Below are 13,676 nucleotides of genomic sequence, written 5' to 3'. Positions count from 1 at the left end.
AATTTTAATTATATATCTTTTACTTTTTTCATTTTCATTGTATATTTTTCTTTCGGACTCTTCTAAAGGAGATTTGGGATAATTTTCTTATTCGGGATTTCATTCTTTGTTCAGTTTATAAAATGAATTTCAATGCAAAATTAGCAAATATCTAAAATGAGTAGGGGATTTGCTCCTCACACATCTACCGTCCATTGGAATGAATAATAATTTATAAGTACGGGAGGTGTTTCCAATGCATGGTACGATGTGCGTGTGAGGCGCCTGTGTGAAGAGCCGATCCGATATTTCTAAGAGACAAAGCAAGGATTTTGGCCTTTTTTTCTTCATTGCGAAAAAAATAAACAATATCCATAATCCTTTTTTGCTTCATTGCGAAAAAAGAATTAATTATCTTTGGCCACGTGGTGATCTAAAGGATGATACGATCCTTCGGTTCAACACCTCATAACTCGGAAAACTGCGCCTCCTCTATCTCTTATTCTCTTTCCTCAGAAAAACAGAGGAAGACACGGAAAGAGTGAATGACTGTTGTCACACTCGATGATATCGTCTTCATTGTATACTCTGAAGCTAATGGCGACGGAGCTGAGGTTATGAAGCAGAGATAAGAACAATGATCATGATGGAGTGTCTTGGAACTCGAAACATTGCAGCAATGGCGGGTTATCCTTCCCCTGGACGGAGGTGTCGAGCAAGGAGACTAAATGGGAAACACTCGACTCGGCTTCATTGGTACCGTTCCCGTATACCAACTATACAAGCGAGGGCTGGTAATGGGAGTGAAAGCTGTGTGGTCGTTAAAGAAGATTTTGTTGACGAGGAAGATTATATCAAAGCTGGGGGTTCGGAGCTACTTTTTGTCCAAATGCAGCAGACCAAGCCCATGGACAAGCAGGCGAAGATCGCCGACAAGGTATATATGTTGCTATTTTTTTATTACTTAATTCAATTGCCATATATTTTCTATGTGGTCGAGTTTAGGGAGACTTACATAGCATATCAGTGGCATTTTTTAGAATCAAATAGTTTGCAGGTTTGTTCTTTGATCATTTTAAATTGGTCGAGCAAGAGGTTCTTTAACATTAACTACCGAGTGCCCTGAAGTTCCAAATGACTCACGAAGCAATCTTCTAGGTAATTATATGGCAGTTTACATCTATTAATCACTCGATACCAAACCACAGGGTTGCTGGACTAAAATTCATGTCCACTGTTTCTAGTGTTTTCATGCTTGTAAGTAGCTAGAGGGATAATAAATGTTTTCTCATGGGGATGGCGCCAAGGTGGTGAGGGTGGGGCCTTTACTTCTAGTTCTAGTCACCCATAATCCACTTATACACCTAGGAGGACTTGCATAACATACCAGTTGCATTTTTTAAAAGCAAATTGTTTGAAGGATTGTTCTTTGTTTATTTTAAATTGGTTGAGCAAGAGTTTCTTTAACTAATTACCGAGTCCTTTGGAGTTCCAAATGAATCGTGAAGCAATTTGGTAGGTAATTGTGTGGCAGTTTACATCTATTGATCATCCAATACCAAACGATTTGGTTGCCAGACTAAAAATGGCACGTATCTACTGTCCCTAGTGCTTTCATGCAAGTAGCTAGATGGATAATAAATGTTTTCTCATGGGGATGGTGCCATGGTGGTGATGGTGGGGCAGGCTTTTGCTTCTATTTCTGACGACCCTTAATCCACTTATACATGTATTGATTTTACCTTTGATCCCTTCTAAAATTCAAATGGTTTTGACATTTTATTTTCCTGATCTATTATCGTTAAATTAAGCAATTAGTTCATTTTCCTACCTATATTGGAAGCTTCTATTTATTTTTTCTGAAAAGAAATTAACCTTATGAAGCTTCTATTTATATGCTGCGAGTTGAGTGAAAAGGAATCTCCATGTCCTGATCAGATTTTTGATTCTCTTTCTGTCACTAGCATACTTTATATTAGGAACATAAAGAGAATCTCATCATCCTGTGATCCATATTGCCACAAGAGATATATTGCCTATTTTGAAGTTCCTCATTTAGTGGCTCCTCAAACCACAACCTACAAGATTATCCTAGCATTTAATTGAACCTAGATAACCATTCAAATTCAACCACATAATGGCAGTTCAGATTTTGGAATGCTCATGTGTAAAGGATGAAAGTTTGACAATGTAATAACCTGCATTCTATAACATTGGTACATTGAGTTTGTGTTGTAGTAGACTTGCGTTCTTACTATCATTGAAATTGATTTGAGTATCATAAACACATTCATGGATTCTCCTACAAACATCCTCAAGTGAATGGAAAAAAGAGTACCATGTACATATATTGAATAGTGAGCTCCACCATCCTTTACACAAATCAATGCCGGAAATCATTTTTTATTTTTCCGATCAACAATGCTCAAAATCTTTTTATCACACGCAACTAAGCCGATTTATGCTTGTACCAACTGTGTAGTTGCGCTAAATATTGGTTAAGGGTTGACAATATTAATTTTCATTTGAAGATGTTGAGAGATCTTTTGGGTCTAATTATATTGTCAATGCTGATATATGGTGGATTTTTTCTTTCTTTATTTTTCATTTTATTTTGCCTTTTTGATGTTTTCATGTAAATTGAAGAGATGGATGTTTTATTGCAATACTCTTTCTCAATAATAAAAATTCTCTTCATTAAAAGGTTAATAGAGTACTTAATGCAACTCAACAGCTGGCACCATACTCCATCCAGCATAGGGGTGGTGGTGGTTACCTTGATACCCAACACACCTGGTCTAGTTAGTTGGGTTTGTGTGGACAAAAATTGGTGTCGAGCATAATTTCTTCGAACTTGGGCCCATAGATTTAAGACCCTTTAAGAACTGGGTCCATCACTGGAATTGGTTAGAAAATACTCATAAATATTTTAGCATATGAATGTTGAAATTTGTGTGGGGGAAGAGAGTAAATCCACTTTTTCCCTTTATCAATTTCCACAAACCTAATTATTTATGATCATTTGGTAGGCTTGGGTCTTGAACCACTTGTTTCATATCCAGGCCCGAACCCAGAAAGACCTCAAACTAGGGCCTTGGTCATGGTTCTCAAAGTGCCAAGATGAGGATAATAATTATCAATAATCTTCATATAACATATAAATTTCATATAAAAACATAGAGAATCAACATATTTTTTGATTGGTAATAGGTAAATTTTATTGATTTGAAAAAGGAATTGGATATATTTAAAAGAATGATAGTGTTAGGTACCCCAATCACCCCATAATGGTGACTTGTTATCTTTTTCTACACCCCCCTAAACTGTTTGGAATCATGTTACAATTAAGATCCATCATAAAAAATTCAACATATTCATGATTGGACAAAAATTTAAGTTCTTCATTGCTTATTGTTCAACTTTTAAGTCTTCAAGGGTTCAAGACAGCATAAGCTAACATGCATGTTGTTTGAACCCTAACAAATATGAAAACAATAAAAGGAAACTAGTATTTAAACCCACAAAATTAATAATATAGTTTAATAATGTCTAGTTTATTATTATAATCTTAAAAAATAAAAATAAAAATATTTTATAGTGCCTTGTAGGCACTTAAGCGTGATGATCCTCCATAGGTGCCTTGTTGCCTAGGCGACACTTTGACAACTATGGTCTGGGTATGAACACTGCAATCTATCAAAGTTATAATTTGCTTGTCTATTTTATGCAAGTTGCTAATATAGACATCATCTCAGGCATACTGACTTGTCTCTGAGGAGGATCAATTTCTGAAAATTGTTTCTTGTTCATATGCCATTGAGTTCAATACGGTGTTATGACCAAGTTTTCATAGTTTATTTTGTTCACAACTCTTTTTTTTTTTCTGAATAGATTGTTTAAAACTCCCACTTTTCTTGATAGAGTAAAGAAATCATACTGATTGCATGTACTAGTTCTGACTTTTGAGCTATGGAAGTGATGGTTAGAAACAGTTGGCAACCCAAGATATTCAGTAATAGGGTGTTCACCAACTATGGAAGTGATGTTTTTATGGTTCATTCTGGTCCCTTTAGAATAGGTAATTCTACTAGTTCTGACTTTTGAGCTTTAACTGGATACTCAGATCTATGTGGCGGACTCCCTAGCTAGAGGGGTTGTTCAAAGTTAAAACTTGTATTGGGGATCTAACATCTAGGATAGTAGTTGAGTTTTTGGGTTGTGTGATGGTTTGTTAATAGGGAGACAAACCATATAGGATAGTAGAAAGTGAGTTTTCATTTTCTATTTTCTTATGTCTTTTTAAGATGGTATTACTGTTACACTTCTACTATGCACCTGCATTCTTCTTCTTCTTCTTCTTCTTCTTCTCATTACTTCAATAACATCCCTGATTACTTATCCATGATGCAGTTGCCATCAATAACTGTTGGAGAGTCTATACTTGATTTGGTAGTGATTGGTTGTGGTCCGGCTGGCCTCTCTTTGGCTGCAGAATCGGCTAAGTTAGGCTTAAAAGTTGGCCTCGTTGGACCAGATCTTCCTTTTACGAATAATTATGGTGTGTGGGAGGACGAATTTAAAGGTATTGCTTTTATTTCTTTGGGAAATCGTCATATAGATTTTTAAATGCATTTCTTATTTGTGATCACTGTGATTCTTTAATTCTTTTATTGCAAACTAGGGGCATTATAAGCAGCTAAAGTTCATTATAATTTAATATTTGAGAGCTTATGATGTGAATCCTTTTCTTGTTTCCATGATTTTGCAATACAAGGATTGCCCTCCTCATGCTTGTCACTTCAATTATTGAAGTTTCTCTACATCAATCTTAAGAACTCATAGTTTGTTGCTCTTCTTCCTATTTCTTCCTTTAAATTATTGAATGATGTGGCCACCATTACTTATGTCTATTCAGGGAGCCAGTAGTAAATAAATTTTTGGTGGTGCCTAATAATGTGGATGACATTTGATGAGAATTGTGGTACCTAGATATACATGGTGGAAAATAGGTTATTTTCCCCTCTTTTGCGTTTAATTTCTAATTTCAATACCTTTTTAACTTGAAGGTAAAATATGATTTTTTTTGAAATTATAATTTATAATTTCAATACTTAAAAAAAATATGAGATATACAATGCGTAAATTGTGTTAGATCTCTCCATTCAGTGGGGCAATGCTAAAGAAGCCTTCAGTAGTGCCCAAGTAGAGAGTTTTGATGAGAACCACTGCAGTTATGAACCCAAATATGAAATGACTGAAGTGTGCCAACTTTTTTCCTTGGGAACTTTGTTTCACTAAACCAGTAGCCTTTGATTTTTTAACATCCCAGTCTCTCTCTAGAAAAGGCCCTTATATAAATTTACCGAGGTTTTTTCTTTGGATAAATTGGAAGTTTTAACAAAATACCCTATTGTTATGACAATAGTTACCAAATTAATGGTTACATTTAGCCACTTGCATACCTCCTCAGCTGCACTCAAATAATTTCTTAGTTCTTGTCTATTCTTGAGCAAGATTTTACTTGATATAAAAAACCCACACTTTGACTTTTGTTTTTCTTTTTTGAGAAAAGGTGCACATTAGGGGAATCCCGCAGTAAGAACTATGAGTTATTAATTACAAAAAGGTCAGCGATTGAGAAATTAGATGCTGTTGCCCAAGAGAACCTTTGCTGGCATGCTGTGTATTACTTCATCTATTTGGGAGAATATGCCTTAAAAAATTCTTCTATTCTTCTCCATCCAAATAGTCCAAAACACGGTTGCTGGTATCATACCCCAAATTAATTTGCCATTATTGGAGAGGCCTTCAATGAACCAGCTGTTAAGGAAACTGGAAACTGTGCTAGGAAAAACCCGGTTCAACTGGAGGTTGACCATCAAATGACTCCAGATAAGTCTGCTCACTGGGCAGTGCAAAAAGAGATGGTCTGCAGTCTTCTGAGCAGCATTGCACAGAGGGCAATTAGGGGAGGTGAGAGAGATACTTCTCCTACTTAGCTTATCTTTGGTAAGGCTTTTCCCTAGGGCTGCTGTCCACACAAGAAAGGCAACCTTTGAAGGCATTTTTTGAGTTTTTGTGCCCAAACAGCTCTGTAGGGGAAATAATGGTTACCCAAGCTTAAGTGTTGCGTCATTGATTTGACTGCAAAATTCCCTTTCTTATCCCACTTCCAAATTCTGCTATCCTCCTCAGAGTCATTTCGCTGAAATTTCTGGAGATGGAGGAGCATGTCCTCAAGATTCTCAATTTCCCAATTAAAGAGGTTCCTTCTAAAAATGGGAGACCGGGTACCAGAATTTCCCTAAACAAAGAAATAATCAGCCACAGTTGCCTCTTTGTTGATGGCAACATTGAAAAGACTAGGGTAAGAATCAGCCAAGGTCCTTGAACCACACCAAGAGTCCAACCAAAATCTCAACCAAGACCCGTTGCCCAACTTATAGTAACTCCTTCTAAGAATTTTTGACATATTTAATTGACTTTGCTCTACCCAATCCTTCACTTCGCTCAAGCTGAAACTAATTACACATGATCAGATGTTAGGTTTCCCATGACATTGCTATTAATTTGAGTTCACTGTTCCATGCTATAGGCTATTTTTGTTAAGTGATCTGAGCTGACAAGACATTACCTGATCTCAATTATTTTTCATTAACAGATCAAACACAATTTTTTAAAGATATGTACAGGGGAAAGAAGATAAAAGGCTGAAACCAGCCTGCATCACCCATCAGGCATAAGAACCATCAAATTCCAACAAAACCACCTACTTCCCTGGTGAAGGCCCCAAGTAAAAGTCCATTCTGTTGGTTCCCTCTAGCAAGGGAGACATCTGATCCCAAACATTATATAATAGTTATGTGCACCCAACAAGAGTTTCAACTTGGTTGACTTGGATCAGGGTTAGGGCCAATCCTAACTTGACCAAAGTCACCAAATCTCATTACCAATTCAAATTCATCCACCTAAACCAATCCTGAGGGGTTTATTCCTTAACAAAGCATAGTACAAGATTGTTTAAGTTTGGTTGGATTTGCAAGCTCTTTGGCTTGGTTAGGGTGTCACATAAAAGAAAAGACATAATATTGAGCTATAAGGTTTGGAACTCTAGTCTTCTAAATGGCTAAGCAATACTCTGTTCACTAAGGGGCCATTTGATAATGACTTAAGTGATCAATTGAATGACTTATTGTTTTGTCTTTTAGCAGATAAAATAATTAAATAATGAAATAGTAGAAGGTATATTAATCAGCCCAACTTGAGCTTCAGCTTCTAAGGAGCTCACAACCTCTTAAGAAAAGTCAATAATTCATTTAGTTTGGCCACTTCAGCTGTTTTCAAATGGTTCCTTAAACAAATACTTATCATATATACAGGAGTGGCTTGTGTATCCCTCTACAAGAGTAATAGGACATAAAATTTTGGACTGGGGCCCTTGTAACTTATCACAATACTGTGTGCTTAGAAGATCGGGATCCATCATTAAATGGGTTCTATCCATGAAAATGCCCACACCAGTAAACAATTTGATCAAGGCATCATATCTATGTATTGTTCCCAAACCTTTGTAAGAATTGTTATAGAACTCTTTTTATTTCAGACTATGTTTCCAATGCTCACCTTTTTGCTTCTCATTGCAAGTTTATATCATTACTTTAATCTATTCCCATTTCCAAGACTGTACAGGAAGCCCTTACCTCCCCATGGTGGCGGCAAGCCATGGAAGAACTCTCTGCTCTACAACATAATCACACGTGGGAACTCACCACTCTTCCTCCTGGTAAGCACACTGCTGGGTGTAAATGGGTCTATATAGTGAAGTATCTTCCTGATGGCAGTGTGAAACGATTGAAGGCAAGATTAGTGGCCAAGGGCTATTCTCAGTTATATGGTGTGGACTATATGGAGACATTCTCTCCTGTGGCTAAAATTGGTTCAATTCGGGTGTTGATTTCGTTAGTTGCTATGTATGATTGGCCTTTCGTACAACTTTACATGAAAAATGCTTTCCTACATGGTGATCTTGTTGAGGAGGTGTATATGGAGCAACCACCAGGGTTTGTTGTTCAGGGGGAGACTGGTAAGATGTGTAGGCTCAAAAAGGCAATCTATAGACTGAAACAATCTCCACGTGCATGGTTTGGCAGGTTCAGTGAAGTGGTGAAGGCCTTTGGGATGAAACTGTGTCAGGTTGATCATTTTGTGTTTAGCTATAACTCAAAGGATGGAAAAATCTTGCTAATCGTGTATGTGGATGATATTGTCACAACTGGAAGTGACAACAATGGAATTGATAGGCCGAAGAAATTCTTACAGGACCACTTCAATACGAAAGATTTGGGGAAGCTGAAGTATTTCCTAAGAATAGAGGTTGCGAGGTCAAAACAGGGGATCAACCTATGTTAGAGAAAATATGTTCTTGATCTACTTGAAGAAACAAGGTTGTTAGGTGCTAAACCAGCAGAGACTCCTATAAAACTCAATGCCAAGTTGAGTGTGGATGCAGGTGAAGAGTTTGATGATCCTGGAAGATACAGAAGGTCGGTGGGAAAGTTGAACTACCTGACTATTACCGGACCAGATATATCATTTGCTGTGTGTGGTGAGTCAGTTTATGCAATTTCCCCGGGTTCCTCACTGGGAAGCTGTTCTAAGAATCGTTAAGTACCTAAAGGGTGCTCCAGGTCGTGGTTTGTTATACCAAAATGGAGGAACTCTTGAGATAGTAGGGTACATAGATGCTGACTGGGCTAGGTCTATATCAGACAGGAGACCAACCGTAGGGTATTGTACATTTCTGGGTGGCAATCTTGTAACTTGGAAGAGCAAGAAAGGGAAAAAAATACATCAAGAATCCCAAACATATGGTCCGAGGCTCTGGAGTCAATGATCCAAGGTGAGGCTTTGGAAGCTAAGCAAGTCATACTTGAATGGGCAAGTGTAGCGGTGTTCTACTGAGATGTTTGAAGGAACTACTCATATATTGCACGTGGTACACTCACCATTTCCTACCCAGAAGCACAAGCAGATGTGGAGGGGGTTGGGTCAGTTTGCTGGCTTTCAGTAATTGTGCTACTACTCTTAGATGTAGCATGGTGAGCCCAAGTGTTGGGTGGACTACGCAAATTATAGCAGAAATTAACTGTGTGCCCCTCTAAGCCACAATGTGTACACTTTCTCTGAGCATTGCTCCTTCCTTTTTCCATGGCCTCCCCCTAACTCTCGGCCTCCAGTCCGTCCACTAGCCCGGTTAAACATGTGTCCACCACGGTTGCTTGGAGGTCCACTGCTGCCACCACCACTTCTACTTCCACGACTACTCCCTTTAGTCACTACCAAACTAGATCTATCAGAGAAGGAAGAATGTTCTACTGGCTCAATGGATGTCCTCTTAAGACGGGCAAAAACTTCTTCAAGTGAGGGGAGAGCGGATCCCCCCAATATCTGTGCTTTGACTGGTTCATACTTAGCCTTCAAGCCCACAAGAAACCTAGTCACATCAAGCTGTTCACGTTGTTGTTGCTGTTGCTGGATTTGGACATCTGATGTTAGAGGGTGATACACATTGAGCTCATTGCGGATGTTCCTAAAACTTGCATAGTACTCTTCTAAGCTTTGACTCCCTTGCTTCAAATTGGTGTACTCTTGGTACAACTGGTATACCCTAGTTGTGTTGCCTTGTCCAGAGTACAACTTCTTAGCATGATCCCAGATTTTTTTGGCTGTATCTAGGAACATGAAGTTCACACTAATCTTTGGTTCCATGCTGTTCCAAAGCCACGTCATTATCTGTGTATCTTCTTGTTCCCAGTCACTGAACCCAGGGGAATTAGAGGGAGGTTTCTCCTTTCTCACATGTTTCACTTTCCTCTTGGCCTTCAAGAACACCTCCACGGATTTTGCTCATGGAACATAATTCTCACAATTCAACTTGATGGATGTCATTTGAACACTTAGATAATCTGGAGAAGGCATGATGCCTGTTTTGTTGTCATTTCCATTTGCAAATGAAGCCATCTTAATTATTTCACCTTCAAATATACACCACAACCTCACACACTTCACGGGACTTATCTCACTTATGATACCACCAACTCCAACTTCTTCAACTGCACATTACACACTACACACTAAGGCTGAAATTATTCAGTCAACACATCAAACACCTTGACTGCACACTGTAGGACCATTTGCCATCAACACGCCAAGGTTGAAATCACTCAGTCATTTCATCGAACACATGTTCTTCATACTGTAGAACTGATTACACGCAAGATCTAGGATTTCACTTTTAAGCATTTAGAATCATAGATATGTCAGCCACCACGGCACAACCACCACCACCCCACTACTGTCGTGAACTTCAGCAGTCTATGACTCTTCTTTCAGTACACATATGAGCAAGGAAAAAAAAAACATGACTGATATGCGTATTAGTCTCACCAAGCTCCACAACAACTAACTTTTGAAGCACAAAATAGCATTCACAGTCCATTATTTGAGCACACGACAATAGTGTTCATACCTGTCTACGTTCAACCCTCTTCGTACATTGAATAGAGGGTCTAGTGTACCACTTCAACGACCACCACAGCACCGGCCAGAGGCATTCTCACCTCCAGGTCCTCAAAACGACAACTCCTTTTTTTAGCCCTTTATCGAATCTCCAATCAGGTCAGCTGAAGGATGAAAATTACTGTGAAGCTGGCGGCGAACCCAGGAAGAGGACAGCAACAAGAAGAGGGAACATGAGACCTTATTGCTTTAATACCATGTGAGTAAACCCTAGTAGATTCTAGGTCAAAGTATAGAAGAAGAAAGAAGAAAGAAAAGAGAAAGAAGAAGAAGAATATTTGGCCAAACTAGAAGAGAGAATGTAAAAAATCATCTCTCCTAGCCGACCCACTTGAATTTATTCAAAAAACTTAGAGTTACAAGAAGGACTATTTTGTCCCTCATAGAAGATGGGACACATAACTTAAACTCAGATACAATAGACCTTTCTCTTTCAAGAAGATAAACCAGAATGACCAAAATACCCCTGATTCGAGCATTCTAGCAAGTACCGTATTCATTGTTAAATTGATCACTTCTTACTGGTTTTGTAGATGGTCTTCTCTACACCTATCCACACCATCTTAGTCTACTTTCCCTCATTTTATCACCTATTAGAGCCACTCCTGGGTTCTTTTAAATAAATTAATTTATGATCCTATCCTCTCAAGTTTTTCTACTCATCCATCTCAACTTTTGCATATCCGCATACTCATCTTTTGGACGTATTGCTTCTTGATTGCCCAACACTACTCCATAAAAACTTTACTTGCCTCGTAGCTATTTTATAAATCTTCCTTTTAGCCTTAGTGGTATTCTTCTATCATGTAAGAGTCAGGATGCACCCTCTATTTTGCTTATCCTGCTCTAATTCTATGGTCAACATCCTCCTTGATCTCACCCTTGTTATGGATTATCGAGCCAAGGTAATGGAGGTGGTCAAATTGAGAAAAATCTTGGGATCCAATCCTAAGTGTACCCTGATTTGTATTCCTGTTATTGTTAAATTTACAAATTGCATATATTTTGTTTTTTAGTCCTACTTGTAGGTACATGTTGATCCACCCACCGTAATAGCACAAAAGGTGCTAAACTGATGCCACAAAGGTACCTGTGATGAGTTCAAGACTCGACACAAACCTGCGATGAGCTCTGAGCTTGCACAGGCTTACGATGAACTCAAAACCCAAAACGAACTTGTGATGAGCTCAGTGCCACCGTAGGCTCGCAATAGGCCCAAAGCCGCAATACCAAAGACAAACTCAGAGCCATCGTGAGCTTGCGATGAGCATAAAGCCATTGCGAGGCTGTGATGAGCTTAGATCCATCGCAAACGCGTGATGAGCTCACGACCACCGCGTATCAGCGGCGGGCAAAAGAACGTGACAAACGACCAATGTTACTCGTGATTAGGCGCCCAATAGGATTAAGAGAGACACGTGAGATTAGTATTGACGTCATCCGTATCACGTCAGTTTAGGAGACTCACAAAAGTAAGTAGCATACGCGCATTATGAGAATCCTCAGGTGAAAGGAAACCTCATCCTTAAGATATCTCATAAGGCCTGTGGCGAAACTCTAGCGGTGTTCCCTGACAACTGACATCGAATCAAAGATTCCCTTTCCTAGTGGGAATCAAACACTTTTAGCTCATTCCTTTCGGGGCCTTGAGATCTCTCCCTATAAAAGGAGGCCTGACTCGTAACGAGAATAACATTCGGTCAATCATAGCCTTTTGTCTACCCTTTGCCCTCAACATTTCTTCGTCCTTCAAGGAGACCCCCGTACGTAGCCTTACCACACCACTCACACTACTTATTTTAAAACCTCTTGTTTTTAAGATACATGTCCATAAATCTAAATCTAATGTTGCATTTAATCCTTATTTGGTTTCATAAATTAATACTATATCATTAACAAACAACACACACCATGGGATCTTCTCTCGAATATGTTTAGTCAGTTTCTTCCATGATAAATCCAAATTAATAAGGGCAAAGTGCTCTGCCTTGATAAAGTCCCATCATAATTGGAAACTCTGATGTCTCTCTAACAGTTGTTTTGACATTGCTTGTTGCACCCTTATACATGTCCTTAATTAATCCATGTACCTATTTGGCACTCCACTCTTTTTTAAATCCTATTATATTATCTCTCTAGGAACTCATCTTATGCTTTCTCCGGATCAATGAATACCATTTGAAGATATCTCTTCTTCATCTTTAAAGGTTTCTATTAGTCATATCAATAAAAAGGTAGCCTCCATGGTTGAATTCCCACCATGCAAATGTCTGCAATAAAAATGCATTTGTGCAATCATGTCTAAACCTGATTTTTAGCCCAATTAATCTCCACAGTGGGGCCCATCCAATGGTGGGTCTCCATCATCTGAATATGGAACAAGAGAAAAGTTATGGGGCCCTAGGTCATTTAAGGATATTGTAGCTTCATATTTGTGGAGATGTAGAGCAATAATTATTAATGTGGTCATCAATGCTGCATGTTTGTTTTAATGTTAGTTATGCTAGTTATGGCAGTTTATGTAGGCAGCAGGGGCATTAGTAAAACTTCACCATGTTTTTAGATTCCAAACATATAAATGTCTGAGTGGGGCGGCAATTCTAACCACCACACTCTTTCTCTAATTTCTCTCCTTCGTTTCTCTCTTCTTCTTCTTCTTTTCTTTATTAGACAAGTATATTTATAAAAAAAAAGGATATTGCAGCTTCATATCAACCTTTTGCTAAATAATATGGTAAAGCATTCATGTGGCAGTTTAATCCCAATGTGAAGTCTTAAAAGGTGAACAATCTAACTTAAAGATTTTGTTGGGTTGGTTGAACTTACATAATTTGAGCCTGGCTTGCATATGTATACCTAGCTTCATATTCATTTTTTTTCCTGAAATAGATAAATAAGTTTGAAAGTAAGGGGGTCATGGAAGATATATGTGCATTATAGCCATGGGTTCATACTTCATAGGTGCTATTATGTAAAATCAATGGACAGCTTTGTCAAGTATTTTCTCTCTCTTTAACTCCTATATTCTTTATTTATCCATTGTGACTTTTAACCATGGGTTCCAACATTTAGCATGTTTTGTATGCAACTTTTTCTTTTCTTATTTTAATCCGGGGGAG

At 38.3% G+C, this 13,676-nt stretch overlaps 1 protein-coding gene across 2 annotated transcripts in view; it reads left to right on the top strand.

Annotated features, from left to right (window-relative positions):
* The first annotated feature begins 420 nt into the window (after window positions 1–420).
* LUT2 (Lycopene beta/epsilon cyclase protein) overlaps window positions 421–13,676 on the top strand; it is a 29,908-nt gene continuing 16,652 nt past the window's right edge. Inside the window, exons 1-2 of one of the 2 annotated variants that reach the window (XM_088958312.1) lie at window positions 421–916; window positions 4,390–4,561. In XM_088958312.1, coding sequence (XP_088814438.1) covers window positions 617–916; window positions 4,390–4,561 — 472 coding nt within the window. In that variant the 5' untranslated portion in view covers window positions 421–616. The remainder of the gene's footprint in view (window positions 917–4,389; window positions 4,562–13,676) is intronic. The other variant, XM_088958311.1, reaches the window with a different exon arrangement.

The sequence above is a fragment of the Nelumbo lutea genome, chromosome 8 (genome assembly GCF_056320005.1).
Source record: "Nelumbo lutea isolate HS-2025 chromosome 8, American lotus-T2T, whole genome shotgun sequence".
NCBI classification, from domain to species: domain Eukaryota; kingdom Viridiplantae; phylum Streptophyta; class Magnoliopsida; order Proteales; family Nelumbonaceae; genus Nelumbo; species Nelumbo lutea.
Note: the sequence above shows the minus strand (reverse complement) of the source record. Positions and strands in the feature narration are given on the sequence as shown.